This window comes from Gouania willdenowi, chromosome 18, assembly GCF_900634775.1.
Source record: "Gouania willdenowi chromosome 18, fGouWil2.1, whole genome shotgun sequence".
NCBI classification, from domain to species: Eukaryota; Metazoa; Chordata; class Actinopteri; order Blenniiformes; family Gobiesocidae; genus Gouania; species Gouania willdenowi.
Window position 1 is genome coordinate 9,123,736 of NC_041061.1, and position 19,226 is coordinate 9,142,961.

Genomic DNA, 19,226 nt, shown 5'->3' on the forward strand with positions numbered 1-19,226 from the left:
GCTAGTATAAGCAGAAAACAAGGTATTTTAATTCAAAGCAGGTTTAGTGAAGTAAATGATACACAAACATAACTGAACTAGCGTTAGCAAGATTCTTCCGTAGTTTTCTGACAGATTAGCACTAAACAAATGTAATCACTATTTCAGTCGTAGTTTGTTGGCAAACGAACAAATCTGCATGTGATTGAAATGAAAGATTCTTGGGATATCAACATTACTTATGATCTCACCTTTCCGCTGGACATGAATTACGTGCAACACTAGCTGCGGGGTGCTTGCGCTTACCATGGAAAGCCAGTTGTTCCTCACATCGTTCACATCTAACTTGTTTTGCTGTTTTATCTTCGCTGAAATATTCCCACACTTTAGAAACTTTAGGTTGAAGCTTTCAGGTTTCTTCAACAGTTCGGTCTGCTATTCTTTCTCGTTTGTATTTTCCAATTTCCAGCATTTATTTATTTATTTATTTTTTTTCTCCAGCATTTAAACGGTCAGGTGAGCGTGGTACTGCCCGCCGCAGTTCATGTAAAGACCTGCACCAGGAAGTGGCCGTGCTACGGCTTTTATCCTTTGTTTAGAAGATTAAACAACACGTCGATGCTGTAAAATCTTCGTCGACAAATTTTTGTAGTCAACGTTATCGATTATGTCGACGAATCATTGCAGCCTTACCTTCTACCAACTAGTCTTATGGAGCCTGTGTCATTACAATTTGTTTGTATGCTAGTGATGAATGATATTATCGTCATGTTATGGGTATCGGTCGATTTTGTCTTAAAAGGTCCATTTACAACGATGGACGCTCTAGGATTTGTGTGATCGAATAATCAGTATGGGTGGTGTGAACACAAATGAAGAAGACAGCGAATCGAACAGGCGAATTGTAGAGCAATTGTTTTTGTCATCTTGGAGCATTTCCAATCTTTAGCCTAGAGAAATTAGGAACCTGGTGAACACAACCGCTCTCGGGGCGGATCAAACACAGGAAGTATCGGCAATGACGGTGGTCAGGAGAACCATCAACGGCGCAAAACAGGGCATTAAAACCACAAAAATTTGAAAACTGCTGCTCCATTGTTGAATGTTGTGAAAGTACAAACGGAGAAGGCCGAAGTTTCTGCACAGTCTTTGAGCCATAGATGAGAGCCTCTTCTTCGGGTTTCTGTTTCTCTGCCCAGTGAAGTCTCTATTCCAGTAATGGCATCCTCACGTCTTTAGCTCATGCAACTGCTCCAGAGCTTTTTCTGAGGCGGATCAGAAGTTGCGCTCTGAACGCAAACCGAGCAAACCAAGGTGACAAAATTGTCAGCTATCCACCGCCCATTTGGACTGAGTCCGAGACCAAACCGGTGTGAAATGCACCACTGAATTAAGTAATGGACATCTGCCATTCTGCTCATACATTTAACTGATAAAATAGGTTTTGCTTCCTTGATCAACCCATAGACATCATATAATATTTGTAGATGCCTCATCACCCATGGAGAGGCGTGACTAAGCGCCGCCATCTTGTGTTTGTGGAGCAAACTGCAGGAGTGATTGTAAACATACAGAGATAAGAGGCACTCAACAATCTCAAAGTAGAAATATTCACTGAACTAATCGATTTTCAATCGATTTCATTTTCTTCCTCATATATACTGTAACTATGACACGTAATGCTTAGATCTTGTATGTGAAATGCTGTTTTTACCACTCAAATACAAAATGTAAGTAGGTAGTAATTGCCGAAGGGTTGGGCGCTCGGATCCCGCTCTAGCCAAGTCATTATCGTTGTGTCCTTGGGTAAGGAACTCCACATTACCTCATGTGAATTGTGCATGAATGTTGGTGGTGGTCAGAGGGGCCGTAGGCGCAAAATGGCAGCCACGCAGTATGCCCCAGGGCAACTGTGGCTACAATGTTGTGCTATTATTATTATTATAGGCAGCAAGTAACTTAATTGTTTTGTTAAAAACAAATATTGACATATCCGATATTGACCAAAAATCCAATATTGTGCATCCCTGTTTTTTGCAGTTCCAAATATGTGCACATGAAGACCTGACTGATTAACTTTGCAGAGGTGCCACCATTAGCCAGCTGTTGCTTCTCTGTTCACGCCAACTTTGCTGCTGCATGTGGAATCATCTGTTAATGTGAGCCATTTGTGCCCACTGATATTATTCAGGCATTTTCTTGTAATGGAGTGAGAAGTTTCTCTTCTGCTTTCAGGTGTGGATATTTGTTAGCAGCTTTTGTTTGCATTCCTGTGGGTACAAGATTTATCCTGTGGGTGTAGCAGAGACCAAGAGAAGGCATGGAGATACAGAGATGGGGAGGGAGGTAAATAGAGAGGGAGCAAGGAGGAAATCACAGCAACAGAGAGAGAGAGGGAGAGAGAGTGGGAGAGTAAGGAAAGGGGGGGAGAGGAGCCGGCAGCAGAGAAAGAGAGAGGGAGCTTTTGAACTCCCAGTAGCTGTCAGGATATTCGGCTCCTCTGCGCTTGCCAGAGTAGCACAGGCGCCGCAGAGATCCAGCGGATGGACTCTCCTACACTCACCAGGCGTGTGGAGCAGCGCTGAAGACACATCAGCACCATACATGGAGCGAACTTTAACTCTCAACTCTGTAAGTCTCCACAAGTACCTGAGGTCGCTCTGCTCTGTCTGCGATGATGGCACCTTTAGTGGGTTTCTCTCCTGTTGCCACTCTTAGTTTTTCTCCTTCTTTGGGGCTCTTTGTGACTCCTGTTGTTGCCTTTGAGCAGCGTATACAGTGGTTAGCTTGTGTGGTCTGACAGAGGAATGTTTTCACCCGTGCCAGCTGAAATCCCATGTGCTGTGAGACGCACACTGCACCGCTGTATATATGACATGTGGCTTTGCATCCAGATCAGGATGCTCACGGGTTTTTGAATAAGATATTTTACTCAAATAGATTTTGTCGCCTGTTCACATTCATTGGGCCATATTGGAAAGTTGTTGCACCTTTAGTAGACTTGCATTGTTTGTCATGTGATCATGGCACAGTTTAGATTGAACTTGAAGCAGCTGCTGGCTTTGCCTCGCCTGTGTTTGTCTTGTGCACTCATGTTTTCATCACTCTGATTCACCAGAGTCCTCTTATTAATTTCTCTGTCAGGCATTAATGAAATATCAATTTCTCTTCAAGCCGGTGGAAGGAGATTCGTGACTGCAGTATGTCTGGGATCATCATATATCATTATGCATGCAAATCTGCTAAAATCAGTCATTAGACGTCACGCTTCATATTACGGTTTATTCTCTCTTCTTCTTTTGAATGAGTGCGTTGAGTAGATTGGCGTAAGCCTTTGAATTAGCGGTATAGGAAGGAGAGCACAACCACACATGCATCTTCCCTCTGACATCCCATGGCCTGGCTCTGGAGAGTGGGTGGACAGTTGGGCTCACGAAATGTGTCCTTAGGCTAGCCAAGACTTAACTGCTTGACATTTTCTAAATGTCTCCGCTAAGATTTCGCAGCTTCTCTTTTCCTCGAGATAAGATGCTTCTTTGCATCCCAGTTTCGCACAGACACGGCGTCGGAAAACAATCTCTACATTAAGACGATAAACGGTTGGCTAACAGTTATTTTACCTTCCAGATGTTTGGCGAGTTGACCAGATGCTGCTGGGCTTTCTGTTTGACCCAAATCGTAACCATGGAAATTACTCAGCATCTCATAATTTCTAGTTTGAGCTGATTGCACAGTTGCACCATTCAAACCAACATCCTTCATGACACCATCAGTCAACATTTGGTTTGATTTTTATTACCAACCATGTTGTTCTTCATCATGCCATGTTTATTAGCGAAGTATGAGTCAGGATGTGAACTTGAAGTGATTCATTCCACTCGCTTACTGTTTGCCTCCTTTACAATGCTATTATTGTATTTCTCTAAAGAGAATTGACTTGAGAAGGTGTGGAGGTTGCTCAACGAGGGGTGGCTTAAGAAATGCCAAAGTCTTTTATCAGCACCCCTCGGGGAGAGTTCAGACATGTCTGAAATACAACGTACCACTCACTTTTACTCCACACCTGAAGCTGAGCGTCATATTTGAGAAGCTGGGCTTGATAGGCTCTTTTTTTTTGACTGAATGTTTGGGTAGCAATGTGACCGTAGTTGGTATAGTTTTGGCATCTGAGCTGCTGAACCGGGCCAGCCCTATCTATTCTACTATGTAGAAGTCATAAACATAGATTCATATGGCAGTCAACTTGCTCTCCCTAAGATGTTGTGTTGGATTTGGCAGTGAAACGCTTACATTCCAGTTCCGCTTTCTGGATCTTCTTTCTCCTGGTTTTAGAAGTGTTTTATTGTATATCTGCCTGTTAGTATAACTTGTATAACTTTCTGTAGAAAACAATGTTTAGAAAGTACCTAACATTTAGTGTTTCTAAGTGTTTTTATTATTCACAAGTTCACGATGAATGTGATTCAATTCCACTTCATTTATATAGCGCAAATTACAGTCATCTCATGGCGCTTAACAAAAAATAGAGTCCATAGTAAGAAAGAAAGAACCCAACAAGATCTACATGAACAAGCATTTAGCGACAGTGGGGAAAAAAAAAACTCCCTCTTTTTTATAGGAAGAAATCTCCAGCAGAACCAGGTTCAGAGGTGGCAGCCATCCGCTTCGACTGGTTGGGTTAATGAACAGAAGGGCAAACAGAATAGGATAGAAGAGTGTCCTGGAACAGTTCCACCGTGAACCATTGATCAGTCCATCCGAGTGCTCCAGACTAGTTGAGCCGCGAACCATTGATCAGTCCATCTGAGTGTCCCAGACTAGTTGAGCCGCGAACCATTCATCAGTCCATCCGAGTGTTCCAGACAAGTTGAGCCGTGAGCCATCAATCAGGGACCGCCAGCTCCATCCTCAAGACACCTCAAACACAAAAGAGAGCCATTGCAGGGCGAGGAGAAGGCACTGACTGCAGGAAAAACATGATACACTATGATAATGCAAGTATACTTTATTTGATTCAATATTTTCAGTTTTCTTTCATCTAATAAACATTTCAGGGAATGCCAATTTAAGAATGATTTATGTTTTATCGGTTTTCCCTTATTTGATTTAATTGCAGACATGCTAAATGCCTCAAAATCATGCCAAAAATGCTTAATATGAATTAAGTTAAATCTTGTTAAAAACTTATATTTTGTTATGCTTCAGTAATTGAAGTGGTACACTCAAATCATGCAACTTTGAGTGGCACTGCGCAGTCTCGCAGGTTTTTGTTGGGTGAGATTTTGTCCTTTATATCCTTTATATTACACTTGGTACACATTTAAACACCTATTTTATGGTGGAAATGGTGATATTCATCCAAAAACATGTAGGTGAGGGTATTTGTGTAATGCAGCTATTTCTATTTCACAAAGTTAATTCTGTAAATTCTGTCTATTTGGTATTATATACAGTATGTATTATTTTATTGTACATCATTTTTAGCTCCTTGATTAATTTAAAAGTACTCAGATTTAATGGAATCTGAGAAACTACTAGAGTGCTAGATGACAGTCCAACCCCATTTGACAAGAACTGTATTAAATGAAATATATTTACAATTTTGTTTATTAGATGTTTCCTTAACTGCCTTTAGTCCCCCATATAAATTCTCTCATTAGCCAAGTGGGGGGCTCTAAAGCCATTAAAGGTCTTTGTTTTGTATACCGCATCTTAATCATTTAAAGACCAAAAACTAGCCTGATATTGCAATACCATCATTGCCTGGAAGCCTAACGAATCATTCTTGTGTCAATTCCATGACAAGTTCAAACATTTTTTAAAACTTAATGGCCCAGACAGAAGATAAACAAGACACTATAACTTATAGACCTAAATTCAATTCCTTGAATCTCACAGTTCAGTGTGTTTTTGATCTTGCCCGGCTGCAACTTAACAGCTCAACCATGTTTCATCTTGCTGTTTCGTAGCAACACTCCCAAGCACCCTCTTGTAACAATCAGTTTTGCCAGAGCAGGAAAACACCTGACTAAAACACGTCAAACACTACTGCGGCCCACGAGGTCCAGTGTTTGAGGCTCCTGCCTTAGATGTAGCTCCGGCCTAATTCAAGAAGTGTTGGAAATTATCCTTTTTTCTTTGTTTTTCAGTAATTGCAGGAGGTTGTCTACATATAGCATTTTTTTTAGCGGTATAGTTTTGTAGAACACGGTAAGACAAAGTTTTGCAGTTTAATGTGTTTTTTTTGTCGCTATGATCAATCAATCAATCAAATTTTATTTGTAGAGCACTTTTCATACATACAATATAATTCAAAGTGCTTTAAATCTCTAAAACCTTACATACAATAAGAATTATCCCACTCAAATGATGTCACAATGTCAATTCCCATTTTAGACTAAAAACCATCCCATTAGCAACAGACTTAAGGATAACATTTCCAATCCCTCTTTCATCTTGATAAATTCGCTCAAGTTTTTAACAGTTTTTATATATTGTATGCAACAAGAATGATAGTGCTCCACCTCTTGTCATTGACAGATGGCCTTGTCCAGGATGCTAATACTATTTTAGTTTAAGGATCTTATCCCAAAAAACTAATGTGCCCAAGCATTCAGCTTATTCAGAGCACTGATTACTTAACCTTGTTTTAACTTTGGTGAAAAACTGAAGGGATGGAGGTGAGGGGGGATGCTGTGTTGGTGGAGCTAATTATAAGTCTCGGGTTTCAGGTTGGAAAGTCCATTTCTGGTGTTTTTTTATGGGAAAGAACAGGGAGCAGCAGGAGCCAGGGTGTGGCAACATCTTATGTGGTTTATCCACCTCGAGCCCTCCGGGCTCAAGTGAGTGCAGCCCTTTTCTCTCTGATAATAAATTGCTGTGGGAAGGGTCGTGATCAATGGCTTGAGTTTTTCTTTCTGAAGTAATTCTATTTTTGTCAAGAACGGTTTTACTTTTTATCCCAAATGGTTGTTTGTGTGGTTTTTCTTTGCGCTAGTTCAGAAATACAGTTAAAGTACCGTAGTGACGTAGTACTCAGCGACTGGGATTGCAACAAGAAGTGCTCTGAAGAATGAAAGATAGATAAATCTATTTAGAGGAACGACAAAATTTGTTGTTGGTGAAACTTAAACAACCAGTTAGATTAAACTCAGATAAGAGCAAAGCTTTTTCCATCTGCTGTGGTTAACTGGTTGGAGCTTGGAGAGCAGTCAGTAGATTACCAGTGATCAAGGAGGATTAAGAGATGAAATGCTGCGTGACAATGGCCCTCGTTTAACTTTACAAATTACACTGTGAAACAAGCGCTTGTTTAAAAAGGAGGGATTACATCTAAAAGGCACATCAACACAAGTCTGGACTTTTTTAACATGAAGCACGACTCACAGCCAAGACCCAGACATTGATCTATATCAATATAGCTCCATAACATTCCGCCCTACTGAATAATTAGTATGCCTTTTCATGCACAGTAAATGATCAGATATAAAGTTTCAATATAATTGTGGATAGAGCCCTCCAAAAAACCCCAGATAACATGGCTATGAACACTGAGTGTTTTGCCTAAATCTGCTGTGAAGCACATCTTTTGAAATTTGCCACATCAAGACTAATAAATGGAAAATGAAAACCAAGAATAAAAAGTGGAGCTCTGGTGGAGATCAAGACAAATAGGACACGGACGAATGAAAAACAGTTTCTTTGAATATTTTAAAACTTCAGCGAAATCTTTGTGTTGTTGAAAAAACAGAAAGCACATCCCAGCTCAAGTGGTAACTGCTGTCAATTTAGAGACTCTTATGGAAAGAATTGGGATACCTTGAAACATTTCTGTTTGCAGTCTTTTTTTTGTTTGAATAGTCGTTGTGCTTGAGCTGTGAACATAATGAAGATATGAAATCTCAGCATGTTGTGACCATTCCTCATCTCTCATCTGACTTCGTCAGATCTTTCGCATCTTGATTGAATATTCAACAGATCTGTTGGTTTAAATGAGTAACCTCGGCACATGTTCTCTCTCCTCAACCACTAAAATCCAACCCATGTTTGTGTCACCCATTTGATTTTGTCTGAAGACTGTCATGAGTTTCCTTCCTCCGTGCTTCTTGCATGGTTAGGAAAACTTCCATCTTATCAGTCGCCGCACCCTCAAGAGGAAGTAGCCTCGTTGCTTTTTTTCCCCCACTAGATGTTATTTTCAGCGAATAGTTTGTCATCCCTTCACAGATAAGAGATGTAGATCAGTCTGGGCCTTGGACATTGGTTAAACATGTCAGGAAATTCTTCAACAAATAGTCCCAGGTGATTGGATGGTGGTGGGGAAAAACTGGCTCTTTAGTTATCAGACCTAAAGCAAGACAATGATAATTAGGCACTTCTTCTAAGGTTTATTATATCACCACCTGTAGGCCTTAAGCTTTTTGCTTTGGAGAGGGCAAAAGTCAACAAGTGCTCAAAAAGGATAAAGTGGCCAGTGCCATATGTTTATGAGCCTGACTTCCTCTGTGATAAAAGTGTTAGCAGTTAGTCACTAGCAGCAACAATTTGTAATAAAAAAATTTAAGAATGCAAGTTATTCTTTGGTGTTATAACAGTACACGGGAGCTAAGATAGCGTTGACTAGTGAAAAAGGTCAATATTGTGATACTACTTCTTCAAAACTCATGAAAATAACATAAAATGTGCAATCACATATTTTAAAACTGTAAAAATAATGTTCTTTGACTGCAAAGAATTTTAATTATTTAACCATTTTTTATGCTCAATGACCCCGCCACCCCTTGCACGCGGCATGTGCCCCCCAGTTTGGGAACCATTGGATTAGTCTATGGTCTGTATGGGTCTAACTTTTGTTGTGCAAGACTTGTATGCAACAAAAAATGTCCCTTTAATACATCTAAAATGATTTTTTGTAGTTTATTTATCTCAAAGGAAGTGGCACCCATAATCAGGAAGTAGCAGCTCATGAATAAAACATTATAGAGATACATTACCCAGCACTGTGACATTGTTTTGTTTACATTGGTTTGACATTTTTGAGATGTTGCCTGAAACTCTATGAAGTAGTTAAATGTACCATAGTTATTTATTTTTCATTGTTGATTGGGTTACAACGCTGTTCCCTTTATTACAACATAACACAAACAACGTCCTACACTGACAGTATGTTCTTGGACTATCTCGCTGTCTCCTGTTTTAGTTTTTAATACGCAAAAAGGTCAAAGTGACAGTCTTAATTATATTGGCAATGCTTGTTTACAAATCATATCCAAGTCTGCACATGTGGTCTACTTGCTTTGTTTCAGAAGGAAATCTAAACTTTCTACTATTAATTCTCAAAGGGAAATGGAATTACTGGACTGACTTTGAACTACATTAGTAATGAGACTCAATGGTAAGGTTTAGCATACACACTGCGCAGAGGAGGCTCATTTTGAATTTGTTTCAAATACCTGCAGGCTATAAAGGAACTCTAGAGGATTTTCTAGTCCTCAAAGGGAGCACTCTGGACTTGTGTCCATATGGGGTGGGGAGGGTATGGTTGTGCATTTTAAAGACTGGGGAAAAAGCAAGGAAACAGACACAGTACAAAAGCAACAGTAAATCATTAATACATGTTTTTCTTCCCTTGGTGAAGTTGGGCTTTGCATCACTGCTGCCCATTCAGCTCAAAGATTAGTTTTCACTTCGGCTCATGATGTCCTTGGTTTGTTATATTAAGTGTGAATTCTGATGGTCACAGTCAGATTAAAAAAATGATGCTCACTGTCTTTTTTCTATTTTCTCCCAAAAAACATGTTTACCAAACTGCATTTTTAAGCTTAGGAGTTTGTTTATCCTCGACACCCAGTCCCATCCTGACAGCCAATTTGAAGCTGCTACAAGTTGTATTCACAAGTGCTGGGACTCCAAACAATTTGTAGCAAATCTGTAGAAAAACTCTTTGAACAAACATTTGTGAGAGAATCGATCACTTCTAGAAGCTCAGTGAAGGTTCACTGACCCACAATCTCTGCAAATTGGCTAATGTTGTTCTGTAGAGCCTTCGATTTTCAGTTTTAAAAATCTCCCCAATTCCGTTTCAGTTTCTGAAATCATGCCAAACTTAATATGGTTAATGGAGTTAACCATTATCATTAATTTCATTTTTATACATGACGACAATTCAACAAAACAAAAACGCGCTGAGATCACACGAGATTTTGCGGGAGATTTGCTGTCCAGCTGTTTGCTAGACATTAGACCACCTGTTTTACGGCAAAAAATATTATGGAAAGGTGTGATAGTGTCCGTAAACATGTCATTAAGTGTTTAGTCTATGTTATATAACTATTTTGATTTCAGAAGGTGAAGTTCGTCATAGATTTTGCACATTATTTACATTTCCCTCTCTCTCTGACCGCCCATTTATAAAGACAAAATACATGTAGATGAAACATTGTTTTCCAAAACATGCATGTGAGGGTATATTTAATGTCATTTTGCAATTTCCGCTTAATTTTGAATCAAAACGAATACAAGTAATAGCAAAATAATTATTAACAGTATATCCATTTCTGCTTCAGGAAGTAAACTACTTCTTTTCCTCGTTTTCCACGATCCCGGAAAATTGGAGGCCCTAGCGCTTCAAGATGACTATTGTTGTAATTTGCGATATATACAGTGAATAAAGTGCAATTGAATAGTTCAACCTGTATTTTGCAATTAAGCTTTGTGTATATTTAAAGGGTTAGCCTTGTAGTTACTTTTCATGAAATAAATTCTCAATGCTTTAGCTTAATAATGCGTGTTGGATACATTTGTACTCCTCAATTTGTTGTAACCCTTTATGTTGGGGGGTTTTGCTTGAATGAAGGGCTCTGGAGGAGGTCTTTACACAACCAGCTCTGAAGAAACCTTCATTCAGCTCTTCATTCACATCAACCCAGGTGGTTTGGAGTAAGGAGACAGAGATTAGTTGCAGATCCCTGCTTTATGTCATACAATTACGTGGCATGAAATAAGTCCCTGGGATTGAAAGTTTGCCTCCTCCGAACTCCTAACACAGCCATGTTTCCAGGACATGATGTAAAATTGTAGTAGATTTTTTTTTTTTTTTTTTTTTTTAAGTGGAGAAAGTTTTTCCACTTTTTGAAACATTCACGAAAAGTTTTTCTCACTGGTTACTTAAAGTGCAGAAGCAGAGCTAAGCACCAGCAGAAGGTGAGCTGAACTGGTAGGCTACCTTTTTTTGATTTGATAAAAAAGAAGAAAAATAATCATATGGTCTCCATTTAAACTGAGAGGGTTTTCTGTTCCTTCCATCCAAAAGTGAGAGTGGCTGAACTGGAAACAAAGGCGGGGGAAGCCAGTGTTAACACGTGTTTTTTTTAGAAGAGGGAAAATAAGGAGGTGGGGGTTCACTCGTCTGATACTGCCTTGCCACTGTGGCAAAGGATGAATGTATTGTCAGGAATGTAGCCATGGCAACAGTGGTGGAGTAAGGATTTCTATCTTTTCCTCTTTAATCCCCCTTTCCTCCTCATCCCCCTCCTCATCTTTACTTCATAATTTTACCAGTACCTTGTCAGATTTCTGTCTCCCTCCCTCTCCCTCCCTCTTGTTCCCCCCTTTCCTCCAACTTGTACAGACATGGTTTACGGAGTTTAGGGTGGGGAATGTTCAGGTATGCGTTTGCACACACACACACACACACTCTTTCTGTCTGTGCGCCGCTGGTGGAGCAGACTGGAGAACAATGAGTCTGAAAAAGAGACTCTCCTTCAAGCGGACCTGGAACTTTAACACTGTGAGTAAACGGCCGAGCCTCCTCTTCCTCTCCTGTGCCGTACTAGGAGACTCCCTTTTGTTGAGTCAGCTGTTCTTCTCATTAATCTTCTGCCTTTGTCGCCTTCAGACCAGCTGTTTGAGACGGTACTGACTCGTGGTTGGTCCTAAGTGGGGAGCTTGAGTTGTTTAAAAGTTTAAAGGAGGCTTTTGTACTGATGCAACTATGTTTCGTACGGCGACATGGCTGAAAGAAAAAAAAAACCCCTTTAAAAACGTGTCACTTCTCCAGCATTCACTTAAAAACTTCCCTTTGATGTCAGACTGAATTTGATCTAGTTTCAGCTCTCAGTAGAGCTGGATGTCACACTGTATTACACAGGGTCTGATCAAAAGTTTACCCTAGATAGAGGAAGCCTTTTCCCCCACAAATCACACTCTCTCCAGTGTCAACGCCATTTGTCTGCAAACTTGAAGGGGGTTCAGCTTTTTGAAGGATGAAGGCTGGTACCAGCTGGGATGTGACTATTTGAGTTTGGGAAGCCAAGGATGCACAGCCACCCATGGTGGACCAGTTTGTTCTCAGAGGTGTGAACAGAGGCAAAGAGAAGGAGGTACTGAGTCACTACTCTGGACCTGTGTGGTCTGACCCCTGTTGCTTAAAACATAAAAATAGCAATTCAAAACTTCTGTGTGTTGTCATGTTATGCTTTTGCCTGCATACAATGTATTTGGAGTTCCAAAGTTGGATATTTCCAATTCTGTACTGTAAAAATGAATAGCGATCCACCAAAACTTGCCCCAAAGTCACAGAAAAATGACAAATTTAGTGTCCATCTAGCAACACAGTCCTCAACTCAAAGATGCTCGGAATCATCTTTTCATCATCTTTTAAGATCATTTACTTGAGGAAAACAAACATGTAAAAGTTTGAAATTGCCACTCAAAAGATTGTTGTCGCAAAATATTTGAGTATTGCATTGTGGGATGTGGAGTCCCATAGACCGGAAAGTGTGAAAGTGTTTTTTATTGCATTCTTACAGTGATTTTTTGTTTGCCCTCAAAAACTTTGCCAAAGTAACTTTTAAACACATTTCTCAACTGGGAGTGTGTGACGTTATCTTGATACTGTGATATATTGCAATATTTTTTTCGCGCAATCGATTATCAATAGTATCGTTTTTTGTTTTTTTAATTAGTTTTTTTTCTGCGTTTTCACTAAAATGTGCAGGTAGGTCTTCACAGAAATGTTGTTACTGTTTGTTGAAGGAACCAATATCATGATACCACTATAATGGTGTCACTGGTAAGAAATGTTGCACTAAAATAGTGTCTCTGTTCATAGGACACTTTTTCAATTTATTGTCTTTCAGAGATATAAAATAAAAATTGTATTTTTTCAGTTCATTTTTTTTTTCTTGTTGTCATAGATTATCGCAGATTGATTTTTGATCGTCATATTGTGAGATAATCGTTATCGTGAGCTTTGTATCGCGTATCGTATCGTGAGGTACCCAGAGGTTTCCACCCCTATTCTCAACTGAAAGTTGCGATAAAAATAATGGTAGATGTTTATTTTGGGGCAAAACACAGAAAAATCTGAATTAGGTGGAAATTGAATGTCTGGTGGCGTGAGGTGATATCGTGGGGATTACCAAAAACAAACTAGAACAAAAATTGTGTCAAGCGAATAATTTTGTAATAATTTTTTTTACATATATTTTGTTTTACAACAACTAGACTATGACTAATTAAAAAATACAAAAACTAATAAAACTGAAATTATAATTTCATGGGACAAAATCCAATCAAAATGTATGTGATCATGTGGTCTTGCGCATATTTTAGTCAACTATATCTTTAACAGATTTAGTCGACTAAAATTTATAACTAAAATAGCCCCGATGAGTAAATTTAAACTAAAACTGCTTTGTATTTTACTCAAAATGTGCTGCAAAATAACAATGTGAATTGCTGCCTGCCTTGTCTGGCAAAGAAACTCAAGAAAACACAGTATGAATGAGGTAAAAACACTTCTTTGCATCACTCTACAGGACTCCACATCCCACAATGAAATGTACAAATTTTTTCCGATAATTGTCAATAAACCATGTATTTACAGTGGAGATCAAAACAAGCTTTTGAGTGTAATATCAACCTTTTGCATCAAGTATTTTACGTATGCACAAAATAATGTTGTTGACAACATTCCTTATCTTTTTCTTGTTATTATTTTGCATTTATTTTATATATATATATATATAACTATGGGTGTGCGATCTGACGATACTAGATCATTAAGGATAAAAACATGACAATGATCTGCTGAATGTCAAAGATTGTAGAACCATATGTAGTGCACAATTTATCCCTCGCGGTGCCGTGTCTGTGCCATACTGTATGTCTGTGGCAAAGGCTTTTTTTCTGGCAAATCACACCATTTACTAGTCATAATACTACAGATTACGGTGATCAGAGCTCCATCATCACAGAAACTACGCTCCGCTTCCCCCCAGCGTAGCAAGTGTTGCTAATGCTACATCACTTTTAATAAACAAAGTATAAAGACTGTGTGACTAAAAGAACTCATCAGCCTTTTTGTTTGATGTTGTACTTGGAACTAGTTTTAAAAGTAGCTTACATACATTTTTAGAATGTTTTTGAAAAGTGCCCTGACTTAAAACCCAAAAAGGATAAAAGATCATTTAAGTAGGTGAATTGGTGTATTTTATTGGTAAATAACTTTAAAATAGTCTAAATGATCTGAATTCAAATCGAGATTGTGATTTTACACAGAAAAAATCGTGATATGATTTGTTTTTTCCATATCGCCCACCCCTAATATATAAGTAATTGATATAAACTAATTAAATATTCCAAATTTGATTTGCAATCAGTGGTTTTGAGTTTTTCAGATTGCCAGTGTTTAAAATATCCAAGTGTGCTTACACAGACGTGGTTTGTCATTTATCAGTCAGAGGTGTTGGTTAACTAATGAATGATGACATCAACTGCGTGTGTGCGTGATTTATTCTTCAGCTCTTATTATACAGCAAAGAGACGCGCACGCCACACACAAGGTGGATATTAATTATATCTGTCATTATGTGGCAACCTTGATTGATTATATGTTTAATCCAAGATGGAGAAATCCAGGTGTCAGCTTTTCAACACAGTTCCAAAGAAACAATAATAATAGTACAAAATGGTCAAGAGGAAATGGAGTATATAAATATTCCAATGTGCCGTTTACTGTCCGCAAACCTTTTGTTTTGTCAAACCCAACATTTACGTCACACTGTGTGACACTACGTCTGCCGTGTTCTCTCTAACGAGCACCACTCCGTGTATTTAAGGTTTGAGGTTAAGTCGTTTTTAGACCAAAAGGCACAGACAGATGGAGTTAGTGTTTTCTCTTTCTTCTCACTCCTCTGTTGCTCTTCATCCTTTCTTCCCACCCATGATTACTGTTGTACACGTGGTGCGTGCCACCACAGAAGAGGGTGGCCTTTGGGTGTTGACGAAACGGGGCTGGATGCAGTAAGCAAGCTTGTAAAGAAAGAAGCACTGGGAGAGAATTATGGGTTTGGTGGTGATGGAGCTTTCACATGTGGTGGTCACCCTCAAACTGGAACACGGCGTCATGTAAGGGCACATGAGACTTTTTTCCCCCTCATCTGTAGGAGCTGCTTTGTTAGAATGGAAAGAAATTATCTCAGTTTTTTTTTTTTTTTTTTTTTTTTTTCCCATAACATGTTGGACTTTTTATAACACAGTTGTCAAACTCAAGGCCCGGGGACCAAAAACGACCCTTTAGCGCATCAAATTTGTCCCGCTCGAGAAAATAAAAATGATAGAAAAAAATATGAAGTTGTAGCCCCTCCAAAGACAACTCAATTAAAATACAATTTGTGCGTACTTTATCATTTATATATAATTTATACGTGGAGGTGCAAACCAGGGCACATTGTTAAATTTGCACCTAAAATCATTGGCCCACTTAAGCTCTGGTCCGTATTTCAGACCCTGAACTAAAATAAGTTTAACACCCCGTTCTATAGAATTAGATTTATCTTGTGTTAAAATAATGTAAAACAGCTAAAAAGTAAAATGTCAATATTGTATCTCTAATCCACTCATTTTCAATCACTGTACAGCACAAAATACCCTTCAAAACTGGATTTTTGTTTAAAGGTTTTAGTATTCACACTTGAGAGCTTCAGCTTTGAAGAGATTCTCTCTCTCTCTCTTTTTTTGGCTTCTTTCAGGAACTCGTCCTTCCTTTTCAGACACATCCTCCAACGCACTGGTTTTTTCGAGTGTTCCTGGATAGAACTGCCTCATCTATCCTCCCCTGCACAGAAATAAATTTAAAATTCACTAAAAAAAACCCCTCTTAGTATTCATTACCAAATAATTGAGGTTTAATAAAAGCCAAAAACAAGGACACTGTTTCAAAACTAAAGTTTTGTTGAGTCATTGCCAGATTGAATTTGGTTACTTTGGTTTGGTAGATTTTTTTTTACAGATTCTTCCTTGACTATTTACAACTAACCTAAATACATTTGGTCATCTTGACAATTACTTAATAGTTGAGGTTAATAACAGTGTCTTCTAGCTAGAACATAACAAGATTGATTCCGTGCTTTGGAGTTTCTCAGCAAACAATGATTTTTTATAGTTTCCAAAAAATACTTTTAAACTGGTATTCAAAATATGGATTTTGTTATTGTTCAATTCAACCATTATTCATTGAGATTATTGCCGGATTGGCCAACAATATTATTCTTCTATTTTTTTGTAATGTTTTATTAACTTCATCCTGCACCTTTTCAAACAATATAATTATCTATGTTGTTATAGAATTGTCTGAGTGAGCACTTTCTATATTTTAAGAATCTGTGTTTTTTCTTTTAACGTGTTTGAATAAATTAACTAAATTAAACTTACCAACTACAATATATACAACCACCAGGGGTGTATAAAGTGCCCGAATAACTAAGTAAAAGTAAAAGTATGTAGTAAGTAGTATGTGTAAAGGACTTTGGTAAAAGTATTAAAACGGCTTGCATTAAATGTTCTTAAGTATCAAAAGTATCTTGTGAAAAAAAAAAAAAAAATACATAAAAGTATCAGTAAAGTAAAAAAGCATTTTTCAAAGTATGCATAAAATTAAGCGTGCTCTCAGACGTGCCCATTCCAGCTTAATTCAATTCACATTTTAATTTGTAACGAGGTGGCAGAAATAAAAGTAAGGGAGTAAAAGTACATTTTTTACTTACTAAATTTAGTAGAGTAAAAGTAAAACTGCTGATTTAAAATAAAAAAAAAATAAAAAACCTCGGTGTACATATCATCAAAAAAAAAACTACTTAAGTATTGTAATGAAGTATATTTACTTGGTTACTACAAACCTCTGACAACCACAGTGTGATATATAGATATAAACTATTTTCCTCAACTTTTCATTACAAAATGTAAACATTTTCTATTTTCTGTGTTTTCCTCTGTATTGACTGTTAGTGAGTGTGATCTGTGCCCTCTTGAGTGGTTTCTTACCATTCATGTTTAACCCTTTCATTAAATACATTAACGTATGGAAAGCATTGGGTGCTTCATTACCAAGAGAGAGGAGGAGACGGTCTGTAACGTAGCATGGCTGGATGAGCCTTTGTGAACGCACTGAGCAGGAATGCACATATTCAGGGATGTAAATGTCTGTAGAGGAGGCGTTTGAAAGGGAGACTATGGCTCCTGGTGTGTGTGTGTGTGTGTGTGTAGGTGTGAACAGCTGTGTTGTTTAAACGGGGGTCCATCCAGTGGCACAAAGCAGACCCTGAGATCCAGCCCATTGCCAGTAGCATAAACACAGAGGAACACACACACACACACACACACACACACACACACACACACTACCCTACTGAAAGTTGTGTGTGTGATGTTTTTGGGGAGACTCAGGATTTTCTCTCCGGTCGTGATGAGCCCTTCACTCATGTCTGTCTCTCTTCTCTTTCAGTCTGCTGCTTCCTCAGATGGTGGTGAGTACACTTCATGTATTACACTTCTATAAGAAAAAAAAACACATTCCATACCTGTTGGATCTGACCAGGTTTTTACTTCTGCACACATGACTGTGTAGTTGCATAATAGAGCACTCCAGTAAAGTCTTACATTGAGGTTGATTGTATTCATTGACTTTCTAACAATGGATCCCTGTTGGTGCGTCTGGTCGTCGTTTTTCTATTCATTGCAGCTTAAACCGTGTTTGCTAACAGGCGGCGCAGCTGGGCTCCTGTATATCAGATATGCACGCGGCTGTCTGGCTCTATAAAGCAGTGGTTCTCAACCTTGGTGTCAGGACCCCATTTGAGTTCGCTGTAAAACACTGGGAGTGGCAGGCCAGGTGCCTTCAAGAACATAGAAATACATTTTTCCAACAATTTGAGACCATTTTTGCATACTTTTCCCATTTTTCTGCAACTACACCAAACTTGCTATATTTGAACCTATTTTCATCACTTTTTCTTACCATATTTTTGCTCCTTTTAATGCATTTTTGCGACATTGATCCCATTTCTGCCACTTCTTTATCAAATTTCAATGCCTTTTGTGCAAATGTTTTTACACTTTTCAGTTTACATCAGTCTTCATTATCCAAAAAAAAAAAAAATTGACATTATCCTTTAAATGCTGGTGTGTTTGTAAATCTAATCCATTTGTTCCATTTTCTATCAAAATCCTTCTGTTATTAAACAGTGAGTTTTTTTTCTAGCATATATTTTCTGTATATCTAACCATTGTTTATGTCTTGGAGGGTTATTTTTGCTCTTTTTATTGTATTTTTGCTACATTACTCCAGTTTCTGCCACTTCTCAATCAAATTTCAATGCTTTTTCTGCACATTTTTGTCACTTTCAAGACATTTTCGGCAATTATAAACCCTTTTCACCATTTTTCCCACCTACTGTTGCACATATTGACCCATTATTGTCACTTTTAACCTCTTTTCACCATGTTTTTACCAAGTTAACCACATTCCCAATTTGTTATGCCCATTATTTCCCAGTTTAAACTAATTATTCCAATATTGACACATTGAACCCTTTTTACAGTTAGTTTTTGGCAACTCCAATTTGCAACTTTCAAGCAATATCTGTGATTTTTAAACCCCATTTCACCACCTTTTCCACCATTTTCTTGTCACTTTTAATTCATTTTATTTCTGATTAAAACACGGATTTACATCTTTAAGATGTCTATATATTAGGGTGCAAATAATAAGATGGTGGATATTATTCAGATCAATAAATAAATGTGGTTATCACAGATTCATAGAAAAATAGACCATCATTTTGCTGACTTTATGGATGGGCCCCAAAAATTTCCCCCCTTTATGGTCCTGTCTCCACATGACTGTTCTTCAATGTTCATGTCTGTGTTCAATTACCTTCAGGTACAGTGGGAATCCCCGGTTTCTG

The 19,226-nt window shown here is 38.3% G+C and overlaps 1 protein-coding gene across 1 annotated transcript in view; it reads left to right on the plus strand.

Moving 5' to 3' along the window:
- The window catches only part of rgs12a (regulator of G protein signaling 12a), a 61,954-nt gene that overhangs the window by 13,397 nt on the left and 29,331 nt on the right, over positions 1-19,226 (plus strand). The window contains exon 4 of the mRNA XM_028474215.1: positions 17,765-17,786. Coding sequence (XP_028330016.1) covers positions 17,765-17,786 — 22 coding nt within the window. The remainder of the gene's footprint in view (positions 1-17,764; positions 17,787-19,226) is intronic.